The sequence below is a fragment of the Orbicella franksi genome, chromosome 5, assembly GCF_964199315.1.
Source record: "Orbicella franksi chromosome 5, jaOrbFran1.1, whole genome shotgun sequence".
Classification (NCBI taxonomy): Eukaryota; Metazoa; Cnidaria; class Anthozoa; order Scleractinia; family Merulinidae; genus Orbicella; species Orbicella franksi.
In genome coordinates, this window is record NC_138149.1 from 18,128,063 (window position 1) to 18,148,921 (window position 20,859).

A 20,859-nucleotide genomic window follows, 5' to 3' on the forward strand; every position below is an offset into this window, starting at 1 on the left:
AAATTTTTTTATCATAGGTGAACAAGAACTAATTTACCTAACAGATAGTCATGGATTACGACTTTCTTTTTCTGTTGCCACCTTTGTTAACAATAAAACAATTCAAAATTAACACACAACAATATCGATTGATACCACTGGGAAGCGTTTCAATGAGAAGTATTGAAGGTAAACAACGCTACTTGGCCGATATTATCCTGCATCAATGAATGAGTCTCCTCAAAGACTGATTAAATTAATTTGCGCTTTCATTAGGTGCCAGGGAGTCTGCAGCAATATTTGAGCACTTTCCTTGTTTCTTTTGTCACAAATTTACAATTTGCAGCCACTAACTCAGGAACTTTTTGGTCTCTCTTACAGACGCAGTTAAGGCAAGAAATAAATGAGCCGCTAATGAGAAACTTCACATTTCTGTTCTTTATTTAAACCCTGACAAACATACTATTGTAGTTTGAAAACAGCAGATGATATTTGTTGAACCGACCTGTGGATAATTCTAAAAGATACGTTTAACTTTTACACTAAAAAGGGACAAGTGGCGCTACCTAATACCTGACATTACATGACATACAAAACCGCGTGGAAACATAGTATATAACACTTACGATGCTAGAACGCATGCCTCTTACATGTGGGGTTCTACCATAAGGAAAACTACTCAACAATTGTGTGTTATCCCGTATGCAATGTATCCTCCACCTAAGACACGAACGCTAACTAATCTGCGCATGGTTTAGAGCAAATTGGTTTTGTTCTTAAGAGAATAGTACCACAAGGAGAGCAAGGGGTTACTTGAAACAAATATATAGCTTTGAGATGTTTACCCCTAACTGATGTAGATAGAACACGTTTTACGTAGGGTACACGTGTACCTTTCCCAGCTCACCCCCACCATTTCCTTGTCTCTAGACTAATTAATTATTTGAAATAAATTAATTAAACAAACATTAAAATTTACACCTTAGCACCTTAGTTACTTAGTGGCAGGCAGCCCCCAAAACCACCCCAATAGTGCATTCTGCACTAAATAATGACCAATTTTTGTTAAAGTTGTTGTTGTTGTTGCTGCTGCCGCCACTGCTGCTGTTGTTGTTGTTTTAAATTTGGTGTAATATTCAGAACAAACTATCTTTCATCGCGGCAGGGTGCCCGGTAGTCTCTAAATGTTGCACTCCTGTAGCGCCCATAGCGCACTTGTGAAAAGTCTGTATCAGCTTTCGGGCCTTCAAACATAAACAGTGACAACAATATGCAGTGGTTACAAAATAAAATATTCAAAGATAAAACTTACGCGAACCAATGGTTGTAGCTTCTCCAGAAGATGATTTTAACTTCCCTGACTAACTTGAAATGAATTACATGTGTTCCAGTCACTGCCATTTTCTTGCCATGATGTTTTGGATACTGGCTGGTCTTAAGGGGTTACCAGTACTTTCCCAGGGTAAAATGATGAGCTAGACAAACTGTCGCATTCTTAACCTGTTATTCTGAGAGCTCTACAAAACCTGCTTTTGATAGGATTAGATCCTTTTCACAAACATTTTCCCTTGATAGGTGGTGATTTTGAAGATGCAAGCTGATATCACCATTGCAGCTGTTTAGGGCTACACAATCTGCAAATCTACAACTACTTCCGCATGTATCACCTGTAACTTCTGAGAGGGAACACAAGCCTGCCATTGCAAACATCAAAAACAACGCAAAGTGCAAAAAATAAATTCTTTATCTCTAGCCAAAACTGAGTAAAATACTCTCAACGTCAGCTGTCTACAATTTGCGTAAGTTAAATTGAGCACAAAGGGCTATGCAAAAATAGCAATTCGAAAAAAAAATTGAATAAAAAAAGGCAAACCTTGAAAGCCATTTCTAAAATCAAATATCAACGGTAAAATAAGTTGTTTCTCAAGCACCCAGGATTTGGCATCGCTTTTTAATGCGCAATGCAAAATAAACAAAACATGGATAAGGAGAGCTGCCAAAATAACTTTGACATTCCAGCATATCTACATCCTCTTATCTGTACAGCTGAGGCATCTTCGTGGTAAATTAATATTTATTTTTTCTTGGCACTTAATCATATAACAAACGCTTTTACTTGTTAAATATGTTGAATATGGTATTTTTTCACTATTGATTAGTTAAACAAAGAACTGTATGCATAATAAATGTATGGGGTTACACGGAAATCTTGCCAACTTAAGGTTATTCATTGCCTTATACCGAGCAAAGAGCACGTTTTGAGAATATCTGCTTCAAGGTAATATCACTTTTTGCAGGAAACTTAAAATTTTATGTGGGAAACTTAGGAACAATAAGAGGTGCAAAATTGTGTCACTTGCACGCTTTCGCAGCTGAATATTAGCCATGCTGATCGAACTCCTGTAGTTCAAAAAGGTTAGTGCCTAAAGTTTTTTTTCCTGTTCCCGGTACAGTGGAACCTTGATTACCTCGTACCTCGATTATCCGGACTTTTTCTCTAGTGCCAATTTTGTCGTGAATATTTATTAGCCATGATCAAGATCTGTAGCAATATTCTTTTTAAAACTGCAGCATTGAAACGTGCAGTCAAAAGTGAGTTTGTTTTGTTTTTAAAGAGCAAAAGCAGTGCTCGCACGCGCTGTAACTGATGAAGAACACTCAAATGAGTTCTGATTGGCTCAGAGTTGAGTGGTTCAAGATGTACAGTACACCATATTGTTTTCCAAACGATTTGTAAAAGTGTTGTTTCACGATTAAATGTTGCTTTATTTAAACAGTTTTGTTCTTCATTAATATTCATATTTTCAGTTATCCAGACTATTTCATCTAGTCCCAACGAGTCCGGATAATCGAGGTTCAACTACACACTAGCCTTGGTACTAAACATGGATATTGGTCAGGGCACCAGATCACGTTATACTTTTGAGAAACACTCCTTTAACCAGCAGCATGTCCGCTTAAATTTTTTGAAGGCTCTTTGTGGGGCATTTTCAAAAAATCACAATTAGTTTCTAAAGCCTGATTTCCAATATTTTAAGGTTAATCAAGGGTTTAAACATGAAATAAAACCATCTATAAGTTTTATTGTATTTGAGTTAAAGCGTAATTTTTCAGCGCCTTCAGTGCAACATCTAGATGTGACTCGGAAAAGAATGATTTTAACGGTTTTGGACTGTCCTTGAGACTCATCGCCAGAAATATTGAAAAATAGCATTAAAAGCCAAATTATTGCTATTATTGTTTATCATGTGGACTAATTGTCTTGCACAGAAAATTTGAAGAAATTCTCTTTTAAGCTGAAAATTGAGTGCTCATTTCTTACAGACAGCCTTTTAAAACAGTGCTTCTAGTAGGTTGTGGAAAAAAAGTCAAATTTCGTGGGATTTTCAGTGACAAATCGAAAAACTATTGGTAAAAAAAGCCGATTTTGCGGGAGTTTTCTGACAAATTTCCAGGAAAGCGATATGGTACCAGCAAAACTCGACAATGAAAAACAAAATCTTTGTGAAGGTCCAATTACCGCAGAAGAATGCCTCGCTGTGCTTAAAAGTTTTCAGCAAAATAAAACTCTGGGCACGGATGGTTTTATCCACTGAGTTTTATCTTCGTTTTTGGAACGTTATTTCTTGCCCTTTGATCAACTGCCTCAATCACAGTGCCTTAGTCGGTGAACTCTCCATCTCTCAGAGACAGGGAATCATCTCCTTGATCCCAAAAAAGAATAAAGATCCTTTACTGCTTAAAAACTTGCACCCTATCACTCTTTTAAATGTAGATTATAAATTAGCAACCAAATGTATCACAAGGCGTTTAGAGATTCTTCCTCACTTGATAGAGCGAGATCAGACGGGACACATCAAAGGTAGATATATCACCATAAACATCTGCGCAATTTCAGATATAATTGAACAACATGAAAATAAAGAGGGTATGATACTTTTCTTAGACTTTGAAAAGGCCTTTGACTCCCTAGAGTGGGATTACCTTTTCAAGGTGCTTGACATCATGAACTTTGGCCCGAGTTTCCTCAACTGGATTCACACTTTCTACAAGAACATCTCCAGTTGTTATCAACAATGGCTATTCCTCAGAATTTTTTCTTTACAAAGAGGAGTGAGACAGGGATGCCCTCTTTCAGGACTACTCTTGGTTCTTGCATTAGAACCACTTGCCCATCAGATTAGAATCTCCGAATCAATCAAAGGTCTTGAAAATGGGAACAAGATCACCAAACTCAGCTTATATGCTGACGATACCACTGCTTTTATCTGTGACGATTTATCTGCGGCATCCTTATTTGATCTCCTTGATCAATTTGGCGACCTCTCCAGCTTGAAAATAAATAAGTCAAAAACTGAGGGTTTATGGTTAGGTGCGTGGAAGTGTGAAGTGAAGACTAGGCAAAGAAGAGCTTTTCGGTATTTTGTGGCCAAAGGTAGTATGTCACTGCACTCGAAATTGCATTTCCTTACAATGTGTGCGTTGGGAATAAAATAAATTTCGATAAGTGCCTCACCAAACTTAAAAAAGTGCTAAACATTTGGTCAAGCAGACATTTAACGATCATAGGAAGAATTGCCATCTTCAAAAATTTAGCTCTCGCCAAACTTGTCTATAGCTGTTTTGTATTAAATACTCCTGTCGAATTTGTAAAAGTTAACAGAAATACCTTCTCTTTCATTTGGAACTTTAAACCAGATAAAGTCAGATGAAAAACAATAGTTGGACCAATCTGCAAAGGTGGTCTTATTACGATGAATTTTGTTGATGTGGTCAACTGGCTAAATATCACCTGGGTATATTGTTATTGCAAAGCGACTGACAGCCACTGGTGTGCCCTTCTTGACTCCATGTTATGCCCAGTCAGAGGAGCTTTCTTATTTCAATGTAATTACGAACTAAAATTGCTGGACCTCACAAAGTTACCTGCTTCTTACAAAAATGTTTTAGCAGTTTGCCAAGAACTTAATTCCAAAGATCCTATTGATGCAACAGAAATCCAACATGAGATTTTATGGAACAACCGCTTTATTAGGATAAATGAAGTCTATTTATTATAAAATGTGGGTTAATAAAGGCATTTTTAAAGTATGTAATCTACTTGACCCCCATATTTAGCTCACAGAAATGAACAAAGCCTAAATTACAAACTGTGCAAATATGAAATCAAGGCAAGTTTCTTTCTTTCTGTACCGGCCTGTTGAAAATGCTCAATTTTGCATAAATTCCATCGGTCATCTTGGTTGATCAAGTGGTATTTTGAACTTTCCTAGATTTCACCAAAAGGGTCTTTTTGAGGCATGGTGCAGAAGGCGACAAACGTATCAAACCACCAGAGATTTCTTTAATCTTTATTGTAGTTGATTAGCAGATTCCGAAGAGTGGATCTCTGTGGCTTGGAAGAACTAATACGATGAAGCTTGAATACAATTGAATGTTCGCAATAATGACGCTGATCACAACTGAACTCGAAACCTAAAATTCTAGTCCTAAATCAAACTATTCATGAGCTGTCAAATAAAGGAAAATGAACTATTCATGAGCTGTCATATACAGGTAACCGCAATCGCTAAACTAATTAAGACCACACAGAAACAAAAGAATAATCACACATATTTCGATAATCACGCATTGTTCAAAGTCACACATTCTTCGTAAATCATGGGCTGTTCGTGTTCATGTTCATAGATCATGCAACGAGTGTAGAGCTGTTCATAACAAGGCAATAAAAGAAAATTTGAATCTTTGCTCCTGTCATCAAGTTCTCCATATTTAGTGGCAGTGGCTCTTAAGAACATTCACGTTCACATTTAATTCTGACAATTTAATTGATAGAATAAAAAGACAAGTACACAATGCATGATCTGTTAAACTAGCCTAGTAAGTAGGGTCAACACTGGTAGTCTTTGGTGATTCAGCTAAAAGTAGCTATAGATCTTGATGCAGCAGAACTTCCAGATGCAAGAGTAACTTCAGGAGTGTCTGTTGTTGACCCTTCTCCTAACTGAGGGGGACATGGGGGTTCTGAACACCGCAAAAAAATTAACAAACGCCGTATTGCTGCAAAAAAAGTGAGCAAAACACCATCACTGCAACACGTATTTTTAGCACCATGATTCGTTCAACTACACTTAAAATAATACTTTTATACCTCAACAATTTTCCACAAAATAAACACATCATGCTTTTCATTGCGCATATGTCGATACTACCGATGCCTGTAAATCAGTTTCTTGCTCTTGCCTAAGAAACCTTGTGCGAAGCTAGGAAGCAGACAAAGAAAAAAGAGAGGCTCAAGAGATGACCTTTACCCCAGAGCCCTCTCTTCTTTTACTTTGCTCACTTTTCTTGGTGTATAAATCCACTGACTGAAGCCCTATCTTGACTGAAAGTATTGCTTTAAGGACCTAGCTGTGTTTGCGTTCGATATTGATAATCGTTTGAAAAAATAGAAGGTCAAGAAAATCGCAGGAGTTTGGAGCTGGTATAGACCGGTATCAGAATGACCTATAGACAAGCCAAATAGCAAAAGGGAAAAAATAGCAAACGTAGGTAATTTACAAAGCTTCCTTAGCTTATAGACAGCCTTCTTTCTTCCCTGCTGACGCGACATCTGAACATATTTTATGGCCGGTAATTTTCGCCACCTTTTCCTTTTTAAATACATTTTTTCGTAGAAAAAAGCTGTGCAGTCAATAATACATTATATTTGGCCTTGGCTTTTCCAGAATTTCCAGGATTGTTTCTCTCCACCCTCCTCCATGTGTCTACCGAACACTGACTCCGGTGGCAGAGGGTGAGTTACTTGTCAAGAATTACGTATAAATGAAAACAGCTTCAGATTGGTAGCCTAAACATATTGAAGATTGACTAGAAAGTGATGGTCTGTATTTTGTTACAAATTATTAAACTCAATGGTACGTGTTTCTCATAAATTAGCATGCATTAATGAAGTTTACATGCTAAATTTAGGTCAAATTTAGGTTTGAGAAAGGTAAATCAAAAAACCCCAGCACCGCAAAACAATTTCATTTCACTGAACACCGCAGCGTGAAAAACACAAACATCACACCGTAGGGTTTGAGATCACCGCAACACCGCAAGTTGAGATTTTATTCACCGCATAACCACATTAAAAAAACATCAAAACCGCAACACCGCAAATCCTCATGTCCCCCTCCTAACCATATGAATTAATTAAGCCCGATAAAATAAAAGATTAGTTTCATTATACCCTGGATGGACTGCAATTTATGGACCCATTTGTGGACACAGAAACCAGAGAACAAAGTGACGGATACATGAAATGTAATTTTGCCTTTTGCTGACCAAAGCGACAAATAAATATTAAAGCGATCTGGCTTAGCTGATCAATGTGACAAACAAATGAAACATTTTTTTAAGATTAGCTGACTAAAAAAAACTCAGGACATACCTGTCTCTTTATGCTGTTGCTTTTGTGGGGGTTGAAAAACCTCCAACAGAGTTGTGTGCCTCTTTGCAGCAGACATTCGATGTGTAATTTATTTAAATTTTGACAAAACTCAAACTTCCGGGAAGAAAGTTGAATTTCGGAAGAAGAAATGGAAGAGGAATAATTTGCTTCGTGTATTTTCTTTTGACCAATAAAGAAGAACTAATCTAATTATCAAATTATCACAGAACAGCAGATTCTGTTGCCACCTTCGGCGTTAACAATAAAACCACTTAAATTTAAAATACACACTGATATCGATTAATACAACTGAGAAGCGTTTCAACGAGAGGTATTGAAAGTAAACAGCGCTACTTGATTGAGATTATATCTTATATCAGTGAACGAGTCCTGTCAGAGACTGATAAAAATTTATGCTTTCAGTAGATACCACGGAATCTGCAGCAATATTTGAGCAGTTTCCTGAGTTTTTGTACAATTTGACAAGTTTTAGTGCCAGTTACTCTGGAGAGTTTCGGCTGCAGGTATGAACATTTTGCTCTCCTTGATAGAGACAATTAAAGAATGAAATAAACGCACTAGTGTAGTTTCGAAACAGCAGATGATATTTCTTGAACCAAGTTAGGCGTAATCCCAAAAGAAACGCAGTCACAGTAGCATTCTTGTATCGCGCTAACGATGCTAGAACGCATGCGTATGACTTATTAGGGTTCTACCACATGGAAAAGGGCTCAATGTTAGTGTGTGATCTAGTATGAAATGTATTTTCCATCTGATATGTAGTTGACACTAACGCTTATTAATCTGCGCATGCGTTTAGAGCAAATATTGGTTTAGTTCTAAAGAGAAAAGTACCACAAGGAGAGCAAGGGGCTTTGTGAAACATATAAATAGCTTTTTGAAGAGCTCAAGGAAGTAACATAGGTACATACACCACCCATTTTATGTAGTGCTCACAAGTACCTACCCCATCCTACCCCCCTTGCTGCAAGCCTAATTATTAATTGAAATTAATTATACAAACATGAAAGTTTACACCTTATGGCTATAGTGCCATAGTGCCATAGTGCTTTAGTGCTTTAGTGACACCAACCCCCAAACCATCCTAATAGTGCACTCTGCACCAAAAATGGCACTACAGTTAGCTTAAATTCACTAACTTGGCATGGTTTGCTCTCCCTTAGAGACATCTGTATCCCATAGTACCATCCAAAAATAAGGATCATACTGTGTAACCATCCAAAAATAAGGATGGGTACACAGTATGACTGCAGCTGGGTAAGTTTACAAACAGCAAACAGAAAAAGAATTAATTAATTATTCAAGATGTGCTGTCTATAACTCCTACAACAGGGGTTTCATTAAGGACTGGGCACCACGCAAATTGACCGGTTGTGAAGGGAACTTTTCCCGGCTGCTTCACCAATAATTTCTATAGTACTGTTGCTGTCCTATGCTATTTCCCTGAGGTTAACAGTCATCTAAAAAATTAAGCTTATATCAAGTTGTACAAAACATGATTTTGCTGGTAAAAGTAGTACTTGTTATCTCCTTTGTATCTTCAAATTGGCCTGCAAATTCACCCCATGATGCATTGTGGAAACATATTTAGGCACGAAAGCCCACTTGCTATGTGTCAAAATTATGCCGCAGACAACTCAATATTTTTCTGCTCTGGCAAAGAAAAGGCCCAGAGGTAAGTGGAGTTTCATGTGAAATTAACCTTGAGTCACAATATATTGAAAGGGTTTTATTTATTTCTTGGGTCAAAGTAGCGCTGTGAAGTGAGGAGTAAAAAGATTTTTGTGGGTAATTTTGCTTAGGGCAAGTGAATTATTTACTTATTTATATAAGAAACTTCAACAAAAGAGCCAGTTTAGATTAGTATTGTCTTCTTGTTGAAAACCTTTTTCTTACAAAATGAAACATTAAATGTACTTCCGCATTTCCCCACAAGACTAAATGATCTGAAATTGACCGTGAAATTGATCTAATTACTGTGGACAGTTCACATTTCGTTGCTATAAATTTGTACTAAAAATAGCAAAATAGTTTCCAAAATATACTTGAGAATGTTCTTTTTTTTTCTATTCCTGGCTCTTTGTCTATAAAGTGGGAAAGCCTGGAAAGTGACAAAATTATAGATACAGTGAAACCCTGTTAATCCGGTCACCAATGGGCCACAAAATTCTGGTCATATTATCAGGGTAGCAGCATTAAAGAGGCTCTTTAAATAAAGAAATGACTGACTGAACTTTTGTTTGGGCCAGAACAAAGTGGCTGTAATAAAGAGGTGGCCGTATTGAGTTAAAAGGTCACTCGCATATCATGTACACTGTTAAGTCTACGCAGAACTCTGCTCGCGTGGTTTGACAATGGCACATTTTTCACCATTCACGGTATTTAGAAAAAAGCAGAGAATAAAAGAACTTTTGCGAGTTTGCTTTTGCTAGAAACCTATTGAAGTGTAATTATGGAAGACCAAATAAAATTTTTTGAGATACTGTCTTTTTATGTAATCAGTAAAAGATTGTGAAAATTGATTTATTCCTTCAGTCAATGGCATCAAAATATCATTTAGTTAATCCTGTAGCCAATTTAGTGGTGCTGATTTTGCACTCCAAATTGCAGGAAAATGCATCTGTGTGAGTCTAGGATTCCAAAAATTTCCCCCTGCCTTTGCAAAGCCGTTTGGGCCTTACATTTTTTTCTGCCCAGTGGTCATAGCCTAATGCCCGCCTGCTGAAAAACTTATTAAAACTCCTGCAATTATAAGCTCAATTGAATGCACCCTAAGATTTACTAAGCAATTCACAACTTAAAATACATTTCAAATTACCTGGATTCCAATTCCAACTTCAAATGAGTGTTTTCACTCTCAAGAAGCTTAATCAACTTCTTGGTGTCTTTTACCTGCTTTTCTGCAGACTGAAAATATATAATACATTTCAATGACTTTTTCTTTAATGTACGATAGAGACACAGCATACCAAAATGCAAATTAATTAAATGAGAAGGTAAAAAAAATAAATAATGAGTCATTTCGAAGAAAGTGTTAGATGCATCCTAAGCAAAAAACTACAGTTGCCACAAGGAGAGTATGGCTTCTTGTCCAATCACCAAAGCTACACTCCATCAGGTGGGTTTGGTAATTGGAAGTGTGAGCAAATTTAATAATGTTCCTGTATCGTGGGTTTCTTGATTTCTTTTTTGTACTTCATCTTTCTTGCCAATATCAGACTTTCTTCCCTTTGCATTCACTTTCTGAGGGCTTTTTTGCCTTCAGGTTAACCCATTTCAGCTTGCACTTTGACCCTTGACAATCCAAACAAACATGGAAGTAGGTACACATTCTAAGAAATAGTAACTCCCCTTAATTTGATTAACTGACATAAATCCATGAAAGGAAAGAAAAAACATTATATTTTGTTTTTGATATCCATATCTTATTGACTAATGTGGCCCTGACATGGAATTGGAATAGACGGCATGCAATGCATGCAGAAGCGATGACGTGTATATGCTTTTCTAAAATTGCTCCAAGAAAATTGGAACATAAACAGACAGGCTGATGGTTAAGCTTAATTAAAAGTAAAAGTAAGATACAACCTGTGTGGGAAGTAGTTGTATTGTAAGTAGCTTTACATAGTTGGGTTTTGAGAGTCCAAGCTTACTTGTTCCCTTTGTTCAGTTGTTCCTCTTTGAACTGAATAATGCAATTAACCTTTTTCCCTTTTGTTTACTTTTTCGAAACGACCGGAAGTGAGACTTAAAAATTTTTATGAAATGAAACAATGTAAAAGAATATTGTCATAGATGTCCCCAAGAGATATCCAGTGGTGGATCCAGACTTTCACCAATACAGTTTATTTCACATTTCACAGATAAGTTCAGATATTTCAGTGTGCATACACTGCTCTGACAGTGCCCATTCTATTGAATTCACCTTAAGACAGCAAAAAGTCTGGGCTAAACAGCGCTCACCAATACGTAAATTTATTGTTGACCCTTGACCTATCACGTGTGCAACTTGCTTGTAGATCTAAAGTTGTATGTATAGATGATGTGTTCGTATCATCAGTTTGCCGGTGATCGCAAATTTATCCGATATTGCATAAAGCACAATCCACAATGAAAATCTTCTTTTAAACGCTGAAATTAAAGACACTCCGCGGATCCTACAAACTGCAAAAGACAGCCGCAAAAGATAAGTTCCTAGTTCCCCGAAACCAAAGATGGTGAATAAACTCTTTCTGCTGATCCTAGAAGCTGCAAAGAAATGAATAAACTTGCATCTCTCCGGATCAAGTGAAACGTGTTGTTTAAAGTACATCAGCATACGCAAACTTGAAAACTACAAACAGCATTTTCACCGTTTCTCTCTGAAATCAACACCTTGTCTTAAAATAACAGACATTTGGAAACACTAATTACCTCACTGGAAATTAATTGGTTGTTTTAACCTTATACCTGTATTTAATGAACCTTCCTATCGATTTACCACTGACAAAACCATTATCGATTGTTTAATCACAACCACTCTTCTGCTGAGAGAAAATTTAAAATACCACATTTGTAAAATGTTACAAAAAACTAAAAGCTGCAAAAAAATTGTAACTTGAATTCATTATCACTACTGTAAACCTTCTGTTTTATTACAAAATTAGCCTGTTTTCCATTGTGAATGGTTTTCAGCTGAAAATTCTGTGGTTAAATCACGTCTTCTAGACTTTTCTGGTTGTTTTTCACAAACACACACATGTATAGTGAGGGTACTGGCACAGCGCTCACGCACACAGTGCAAGTGTAACGCAACTCCTCATCTGAAGATTCGGAGTTGCGTTACGCTTGCACTGTGTGCGTTCAGCTGCGACCTGAACCCTCACTATACATGTGTGTGTAACGCAACAGCAGTTGTCGAAAGTGCGCCAGCCCAATACTAGGGGCGCAGTTGTCGAAACCAAATTTTCGACAACCTATTTTCGACAAGGACACAGTGTTGCGTGAGTGCTGCACCAGAACCGTGATGCAGCAGTACAATTTGGCGAAATAACGGGTCCAGCGAAGCTGCAACGTCTGTAATCAATATGCACGGATGTGCCCTTCACTAGTATATACAAAATTGCACCAGAAAATTTTTCCTATTGGAGAAGTGCATGCTCAGTGTATACGCCGACATGGCTGCCGCAAGATATTCGTCCGATGTTCTGCAAATGTTCTATGGCCCAATACCGAGGGAGGAAAGAACAAACCTTCCCAAGCTGTTAAGACCTGATTTTACCGCATTATATGACAGGTTCCAATTATCCCAAAACGATTTCCAAGAATTGCTCCGTGTGTGGAGAATGGCTATATCCGAAAGGAACCCAAACAATAAAGATCTTTTGAAGTTCACAAGAGAAAACAAAGAAAAGATAACCGATTTGGTTGGACAAGAAGCCCAAAGGTTAAATAGCGTTTATAAGAGCCCTTTTTTTCCGACAACCAATTTTTTGACAACCAAAAATTTCGAAAAAGGGATGTGGCAGACACACAGGAAGAAGAAGAAGCAACAGACAAACTGGAAGAACAAGAGGCAGCAGACACAGCAGCAGGCATTTTTTCGGTTGTCGAAAGTGCGCACAATTGCACAATAGACACAAAAACAGACCAAACATGGTTTTGCAAGAAAAACTTGTGGATTTCGACAACCAAACAATAGTTCTCCAACCTTCCAATCTTGTAGCTCTATTTTTTCCAAGAGCCAAAGATGCAGCAGAAGCAGTCGAAGGCGACGATGCAGCAGCAGACAAAAGCCCAGCAAATACAGCGACAAAACAAGCCTTCGAAAGCGAAGACACAGAAGCAGACGAAGATGAAGCAAAACAAACCTTCGGTAGCAAAGACGCAGCAAAACAAACCTTCGGAAGCAAAGATGCAGCAGCAGACGAAGACGCAGCGACAAAACAAACCTTCAGAAGCACAGACGCGGCAAACATTGCGACAAAACAAACCTTCCAAAGCATGGGCCTCTGGTGCGAAAAATACATCCCAGAGCACCTTCTTCTCGAAAACGCGTACCAAAGTAACCTGTTGTCCGACATTTCCAAGGTAGACTATCTGGAAGAGAACCTCGGTAACACGAATTTGCGCCTGCTGGAGGGTCTGACGGCCTTCGTGGACGACATATTTGTCTTTGGCTACGTTTCTCGAGAGGAGTGCGTCTTCCAGAGAGGAAAACTGTGCTGCACAAGTCGGGAGAAGAGGGCGGCAAAACTAGTGGTGGCGAGCATCGCGAACGCTTTGGAAAGAGCCCTGGGGAAAGGGGGCTACATGCAGACATCCCTCATGCACACGGTCGCGGTCGGAGAAGCTGCAACCAGCACAATCCACGCAACAATTGCGAAAATTGGGAAGGACACACTCTGCAGGGCGAAAGGAAAATGGAAAAAAATCCACCCGAAAAAAGCGATTGCCGGGTATTTCGTGGCGAAATGCGATGTTTCCGAAATCCCTCTGGAGGATATCCACAGCAGTCTGCATGTTTTTGAAAAATGTCTGGAGGGCTATGGCTACGGAATCTACAGCATTGACTACATGCAGGATTTTTCAGGAGTTCTGGATCGCGAAGCGCTTGTGGCCCACCTTGGTTTTTGAAAGGCAGGGGATTTCTGCACAGCAATCGCCGAAGAACAGCCGACGATTCTAGAAAACACAAAAACCATCGGGAAGCACGTCTGCACCTGGATAGCGGCACCCAAGGAAGCGCGCACAGCACGCACAAAAATATACAACAAAGTCGTGTCGAATTTCGAGGCAGGAGAAATCCGCGAACATGTTGGTGGCCATCTGGCAGACTACGCCGACTGCCCGAACCCGCACCTCCGCCAAACCTTCCTAGACCCGGATGTGCAAGCCCGAGGGTGCACACACATCAAAGTCTCTCTGTACGTGCCCCCACAAAACGAACTTTCGAGCAAGAAAGCCACAGACTACATCAGGAAAGTCTTGGAGCAAGTTTCCACCAAAGACGAGGAGGACGGCCTCTTTGTGGTCCAACCCCCCAGCAAACAGTGGCAAAACCTTGCCAAAAACCTGGATCGGTGTCTGGTTCTCGCGGACAGACCGCAAGGAAATATCTTTGTCGGCTGGTACGCCCACACAGAGACAGGAAGAATTTTGGGGATCCACGTATGCCCAACACCAGCAAAAGTGCAAGACGAAGAAAAGTGGGAAAAAGCTGTCTTGTGGGCAGCGGGGCACTTTGGCTTCTGGAATTGCCCAATTTTTCGGGTAGACATCCTGTCCGCAGACGAAGAAGGGGTGGAGCTAGGTCCGCTCCGTTGCTACACGAAAGACGAAAACGCTCGCACAATACTCGCCGCGAGCAAAAAACCAACACAGCTCCACCCAAACGGGGGCGACCTGTCGAAGCTTCTACCACCAACAGACAAAGTTGTGTGGAAATGGCGGGACAAAAAATGCCACGCAATCGGCAACGATTCTTCGAAATACGAGCTCCAAGAAATACAAGAAATCGCAGAACAGCGCAAAATATCCGCACTTTCGACAAGAAACAGAGAAAAAGTTCTTGCAGAGATTTGGCATGCCCGCACAGCCGAGGAGTGGAGACGAGAGATTTGGCAAAGAGAAGAAAAACAGCGAAAAAAGAGGAGGAAGCGGCAAAGGCTCGAGTAGCGGAAATTGCCAACCTGCGAAAGTACGTCGGGGCGAAGAAAAAAATCCAAGCAAAAAGCTGGGAGATTCGTGCAACAATGGTTGGCACTCTGTCTGGTGCGACAAAAAAAATTGTGGAATTGCCAGCAGGCAGAAAATGGGATGTCCTAGGTTTTCGAGGCAAAGAAGACAAAGTCCAAGTTGTATTGCGGCATGGGAAAGAAGCGGCAGTTGCTGTTTGGGCGACAAAAGGTTTCAAAGATTACACCCCAAACTTGTACACGGGGACAATAGTTCCGCCTTCGAAGCAGAAAGCAAAGTGTCCCTCGAAAGCAACAACAAAGAGTTTGCCAAGATCCCAGTCCAACCATTTTTTCGCTGTCTCCGAGTCGATATGGGCTACAATGTGCGCCGATTTGTTTTCCAAAGAAGAGACAAACTTCCAAAGAGCAGGCCAATCTTTCCAGCAAACCTGTTCTTCTAGCTGCTGGTATTTTTTCTCGCATGCATGGAATTGGTCGAAGCGGAAATGTGGAAGCTGTCCTTCTTTTCGAACAAGTTCCATCGTGCATATTTTGGAGCCTTGCACCTTTTCAGTTTAGAAATCATCCGCTTTGTATGCGGGTTTTTTATTGTTTATTTTTTTCGCAGCTAGCAGGAAAACAAAGCCAAAACCAAAAACTGCAGCCACTTGCACAAGAAGATACAAAACAGACGTCGCCGCATTGCCAGCTCGAATTGCTGCATTGCAGTTGTTCTCTATACTCTCCAAGATGCTAGCTTCCTTTTCTTCCACGCCATCTTTCCTTGGCAAATGTGCGGCAATTATTTTCAGGTGTTGGGATATTGCATGCACGTCTTGGCAAAGGTATCCAATAACTCAAAAGAGGGGTCTTCTTGGGATTTTTCTTGGTGTTCTTCTCTTTCTGGAGCATAGTGTTTTGGGTCGATTTGACCAGCTTCATGCCAAATTCTATACAGCCTTGTTGTTCCAATCCCGAAGCACTCCCGGATCGATGCGATTGCCTCATCTGTTCCCCGCGTGGCAACCATTTCTCGTTTTTCTTTGGCAGAACGGTATTTTGCAGGAGGCATGTTTGCATATATTCTAGTTTCTCCAGAATTCAAAAGAAAAGTGGTGCCTTGTTTCCACGCCGCGGTTGTGTTGCAGCAATGTTGTCTGTCAGCCACGGTTGTGTCGCAACATTGTTGTCTGTCGGCCGCGGTGGTGTTGTCTCTCGGCCACGGTGGTGTTGTCTGTCGGCCGCGGTGGTGTTGCTGCTGTGCGAAAAAAACTGCGGGATCAGTGCTAATTATTTTTTCTTTCCCACTCTTATGTGCGCTTATTAAAAACCAGTATTTCTAAGAAATTGTTTAAAAATTTCTTGACAAAAACTAGTTTGAAAAAAGAAATACTGGTTTTTAATAAGCGCGCATAAGAGTGGGCAACAAAAAATAATTCGCACTGATCCTGCGGTTTTTTTCGCACAGCAGCAATAGAAGCGTGGCTGACAGACAACAATGTTGCGACACAACCGCGGCCGACAGACAACATTGCTGCAACACAACCACAGTGCGCAAACAAGGCACCACTTTTCTTTTGAATTCTGCAGAAACTAGAATATATCCAAACATGCCTCCTGTAAAAAATCTTTCCGCAAGAGAAAAACGAGCAATTGTTGCCGCGCGGGGAACAGATGAGACAATCGCATCGATCCGGGAGTGCGTCGGGATTCGAACAAGGCTGTATAGAATTTGGCAAGAAGCCGGTAAAATCGACCCAAAACACTCTGCTCCAGAACAAGAAGAAAACCAAGAAGAAGAAGACCCTTTTTTGAGTTGTTTGGATACCTTTGCCAAGATGTGCATGCAATATCCCAACACCTGAAAATAATTGCCGCACATTTGCCAAGGAAAGATGGCGTGGAAGAAAAGGAAGCTAGCATCTTGGAGAGTATAGAGAACAACTGCAATGCAGCAATTCGAGCTGGCAATGCGGCGACGTCTGTTTTGTATCTTCTTGTGCAAGCGGCTGCAGTTTTTGGTTTTGGCTTTGTTTTCCTGCTAGCTGCGAAAAAAAATAAACAATAAAAAACCCGCATACAAAGTGGATGATTTCTAAACTGAAAAGGTGCAAGGCTGCAAAATATGCACGATGGAACTTGTTCGAAAAGAAGGACACCTTCCATGTTTCCACTTCGAACAATTCCGTGCATGCGAGAAAAAATACCAGCACCTAGAAGAAGAGGTTTGCTGGAAGGATTGGCCTGCTCTTTGCAAGTTTGTCTCTTCTTTGGAAAACAAATCGGTGCACATTGTAGCCCATATCGACTCGGAGACAGCGAAAAAATGGTTGGACTGGGATCTTGGCGAACTCTTTGTTGTGGCTTTCGAGGGACACTTTGCTTTCTGCTTCAAAGGCGGAACTATTGTCCCCGTGTAGAAGTTTGGGGTGTGGGGCTTGCCCCACGGCTACGCTATCGCAACTCTGCGGCACTTTCTCTTCCTCGGTGTTGTCTTCTCCTCGCCAAGCCAGCAACGCAATGGGGTTTTTCTTTTTTCTTGCACTTCGATGCCGCCCATCGCCGCCATCGCCTTTTCCAGAAAGACTCCGTGTGTTGGTGTTTCTTCGTCTGTTGCTGGTTCCCCATCTTCTCCGAGCGGGAGCAAGAACAGAATGGTCCGCGAGGCGTTTTGAAAGGTTGTGGTAGCAAAACGTTTGCATATGTACTCCCCTTCCGGCAAGTCTGTTGTTTTTTTCGTCGTTTTGTTTCCTGGCGCGGGGATTTTCTGCAGACAGTTTTTGGCCAATTCCACACGAAGGGCTTCGTACTCCTCGCATTTTGATCCTAGAGCCTGCAAGAATGCAAGTCTTCCGCTGTCTGGCGCGGATACCACTTGTATGGGGTTCCACACGATGGTTTTTCCTTCCCAGTTGTTGAAAGTTTTCAAAGGTTCGATTCGCAGCACCAACCCTCCAAATTTTTCGACACCTGTGAAAGACACTAGCCAGAAAAGCTGCCGGCCAGTGCTGTCTTTCTCGTCCGAACGGAAGCTGTCCACACATTCTAGAAGGATTTTTTGCAAACCTTTTGTCGCCCAAACAGCAACTGCCGCTTCTTTCCCATGCCGCAATACAACACGGACTTTGTCTTTGCCTCAAAAACCTAGGACATCCCATTTTCTGCCTGCTGGCAATTCCACAACTTTTTTTCTCGCACCAGACAGAGTGCCAACCACTGTTGCACGAATCTCCCAGCTTTTTGCTTGGATTTTTTTCTTCGCCTCGGCGTACTTTCGGAGGTTCACAATTTCCGCTACTCGAGCCTTTGCCGCTTCCTCCCCTTTTTTTCGCTGTTTTTCTTCTCTTTGCCAAATCTCTCGTCTCCACTCCTCGGCTGTGCAGGCATGCCAAATCTCTGCAAGAACTTTTTCTCTGTTTCTTATCGAAAGTGCGGATATTTTGCTCTGTTCTGCGATTTCTTGTATTTCTTGGAGCTCGTATTTCGAAGAATCGTTGCCGATTGTGTGGCATTTTTTGTCCCACCATTCCCACACAACTTTCTCTGTTGGCGGTAGAAGCTTTGATAGGTCGCCCCCGTTTGGGTGGAGCTGTGTTGGGTTTTTGCTCGCGGCGAGTATTGTGCGAGCATTTTCGTCTTCCGTGTAGCAATGGAGCGGGCCTAGCTCCACCCCTTCTTCGTCTGCGGACAGGATGTCTATCCGAAAAATTAGGCAATTCCGGAAGCCAAAGTGCCCCACCGCCCACAAGACAGCTTTTTCCCACTTTTCTTCGTCTTGCACTTTCGCTGGTGTGGGGCATACATGGATCCCCAAAATTCTTCCTGTCTCTGTGTGGGCATACCAGGTGACAAAGATATTTCCTTGCGGTCATTCCACGAGAACCAGACACCGATCCAGGTTTTTGGCAAGGTTTTGCCACTGTTTGCTGGGGGGTTGGACCATGAAGAGGCTGTCCTCCTCGTCTTTGGTGGAAACTTGCTCCAAGACTTTCCTGATGTAGTCTGTGGCTTTCTTGCTCGAAAGTTCGTTTTGTGGGGGCGCGTACAGAGAGACTTCAATGCATGTGCACCACCGGGCTTGCGCATCCGGGTGCAGGAAGGTTTGGTGGAGCTGCGGGTTCGGACAGTCGGCGTAGTCTGCCAGATGGCCGCCAACGTCGATGCTGTAGATTCCGTAGCCATAGCCCTCCAGACATTTTTCGAAAACATGCAGACTGCTGTGGATATCCTCCAGAGGGATTTCCGAAACATCGCATTTCGCCACAAAATACCTGGCAATCGCTTTTTTGGGTGGATTTCTTTCCATTTTCCTTTCGCCATGCAGAGTGTGTCCTTCTCGATTTTTGCAATTGTTGCGCGGATTGTGCTGGTTGCAGCTTCTCCGAGCACGACCATGTGCACGAGGGACGTCTGCATGTAGCCCCTTTTCCCCAGGGCTCTTTCCAAAGCGTTTGCGATGCTCACCACTACTAGTTTTGCTGCCCCCTTCTCACACTTGTGCAGCACAGTTTTCCTCTCTGGAAGACGCACTCCTCTCGAGAAATGTAGCCAAAGACAAATATGTCATCTACGAAGGCCGGCAGACCCTCCAGCGGGTGCAAATTCGTGCTACCGAGGTTCCCTTCCAGATAGTCTACCTTGGAAATGTCGGAGAACAGGTTGCTTTGGTACGTGTTTTCCAGAAGAAGGTGCTCTGCGACGTATTTTTCGCACCGGAGGCCCATGCTTTGGAAGGTTTGTTTTGTCGCAATGTTTGCCACGTGTGCGCTTCTGAAGGCTTTTTTTGCTGTGTCTTTGTCTGCTGCTGTGTCTGTGCTTCCGAAGGTTTGTTTTCTCCCTGCGTCTTCGTCTGCTGTTTTGTCGCTGTATTTGCTGGGCTTTTGTCTGCTGCTACATCGTCGCCTTCAACTGCTTCTGCTGCGTCTTTGGCTCTTGGGAAAAATAGAGCTACAAGATTGGAAGGTTGGAGAACTATTGTTTGGTTGTCGAAATCCAGAAGCTTTTCTTGCAAAACCATGTTTGGTCTGTTTTTGCATCTATTGTCCAATTGTGTGCACTTTCGACAACCGAAAAAATGCCTGCTTCTGTGTCTGCTGCCTCTTCTTCAACCAAATCGGTTATCTTTTCTTTGTTTTCTCTTGCGAACTTCAAAAGATCTTTATCGTTTGGGTTCCTTTCGGATATAGCCATTCTCCACACACGGAGCCATTCTTGGAAATCGTTTTGGGATAATTGGAACCTGTCATATAATGCGGTAAAATCAGGTCTTAACAGCTCGGGAAGGTTTGTTCTTTCCTCCCTCGGTATTGGGCCATAGAACATTTGCAGAACATCGGACGAATATCTTGCGGCAGCCATGTCGGCGTATACACTGAGCATGCACTTCTCCAATAGGAAAAATTTTCTGGTGCAATTTTGTATATACTAGTGAAGGGCACATCCGCGCATATTGATTACAGACGTTGCAGCTTCGCTGGACCCGTTATTTCGCCAAATTTTACTGCTGCGTCACGGTTCTGGCGCAGCACTCACGTAACACTGTGTCCTTGTCAAAAATAGGTTGTCGAAAATTTGGTTTCGACAACTGCGCCCCTAGTATTGGGCTGGCGCACTTTCTACAACTGCTGTTGCGTTACACACACACATGTACAGTGAGGGTTCAGGTCGCAGCCGAACGCACACAGTGCAAGCGTAATGCAACTCCGAATCTTCAGATGAGGAGTTGCGTTACGCTTGTACTGTGTGCGTGAGCGCTGCCCCAGAACC

The 20,859-nt window shown here is 41.4% G+C and overlaps 2 protein-coding genes across 7 annotated transcripts in view; one reads left to right on the forward strand and one right to left on the reverse strand.

Annotated features, from left to right (window-relative positions):
* Positions 1-20,859, reverse strand: part of LOC145487507 (centrosomal protein of 70 kDa-like) — a 187,374-nt gene that overhangs the window by 54,793 nt on the left and 111,722 nt on the right. For all 6 annotated transcript variants that reach the window (XM_081466322.1, XM_081466318.1, XM_081466316.1 and 3 more), the window contains one exon: positions 10,254-10,342. In XM_081466322.1, the coding sequence (XP_081322448.1) occupies positions 10,254-10,342 (89 nt within the window). The remainder of the gene's footprint in view (positions 1-10,253; positions 10,343-20,859) is intronic.
* LOC145487544 (uncharacterized) lies at positions 10,385-14,055 on the forward strand. Its single transcript, XM_081466374.1, has 2 exons — positions 10,385-13,289; positions 13,338-14,055. The coding sequence occupies exons 1-2, from the start codon at positions 13,070-13,072 to the stop codon at positions 14,048-14,050; spliced, it is 933 nt and encodes a 310-aa protein (XP_081322500.1). The 5' UTR covers positions 10,385-13,069; the 3' UTR covers positions 14,051-14,055.

What these genes read in the sequence shown, in the direction of transcription:
- LOC145487544 (XM_081466374.1), top strand. Translation starts at nt 13,070, where the DNA reads ATGGTTTTGCAAGAAAAACTTGTGGATTTCGACAACCAAACAATAGTT. An exon ending in TGAAGCAAAACAAACCTTCG is followed by an intron (nt 13,290 to 13,337) that starts GTAGCAAAGACG and finishes AAGATGCAGCAG; the next exon opens with CAGACGAAGACGCAGCGACA.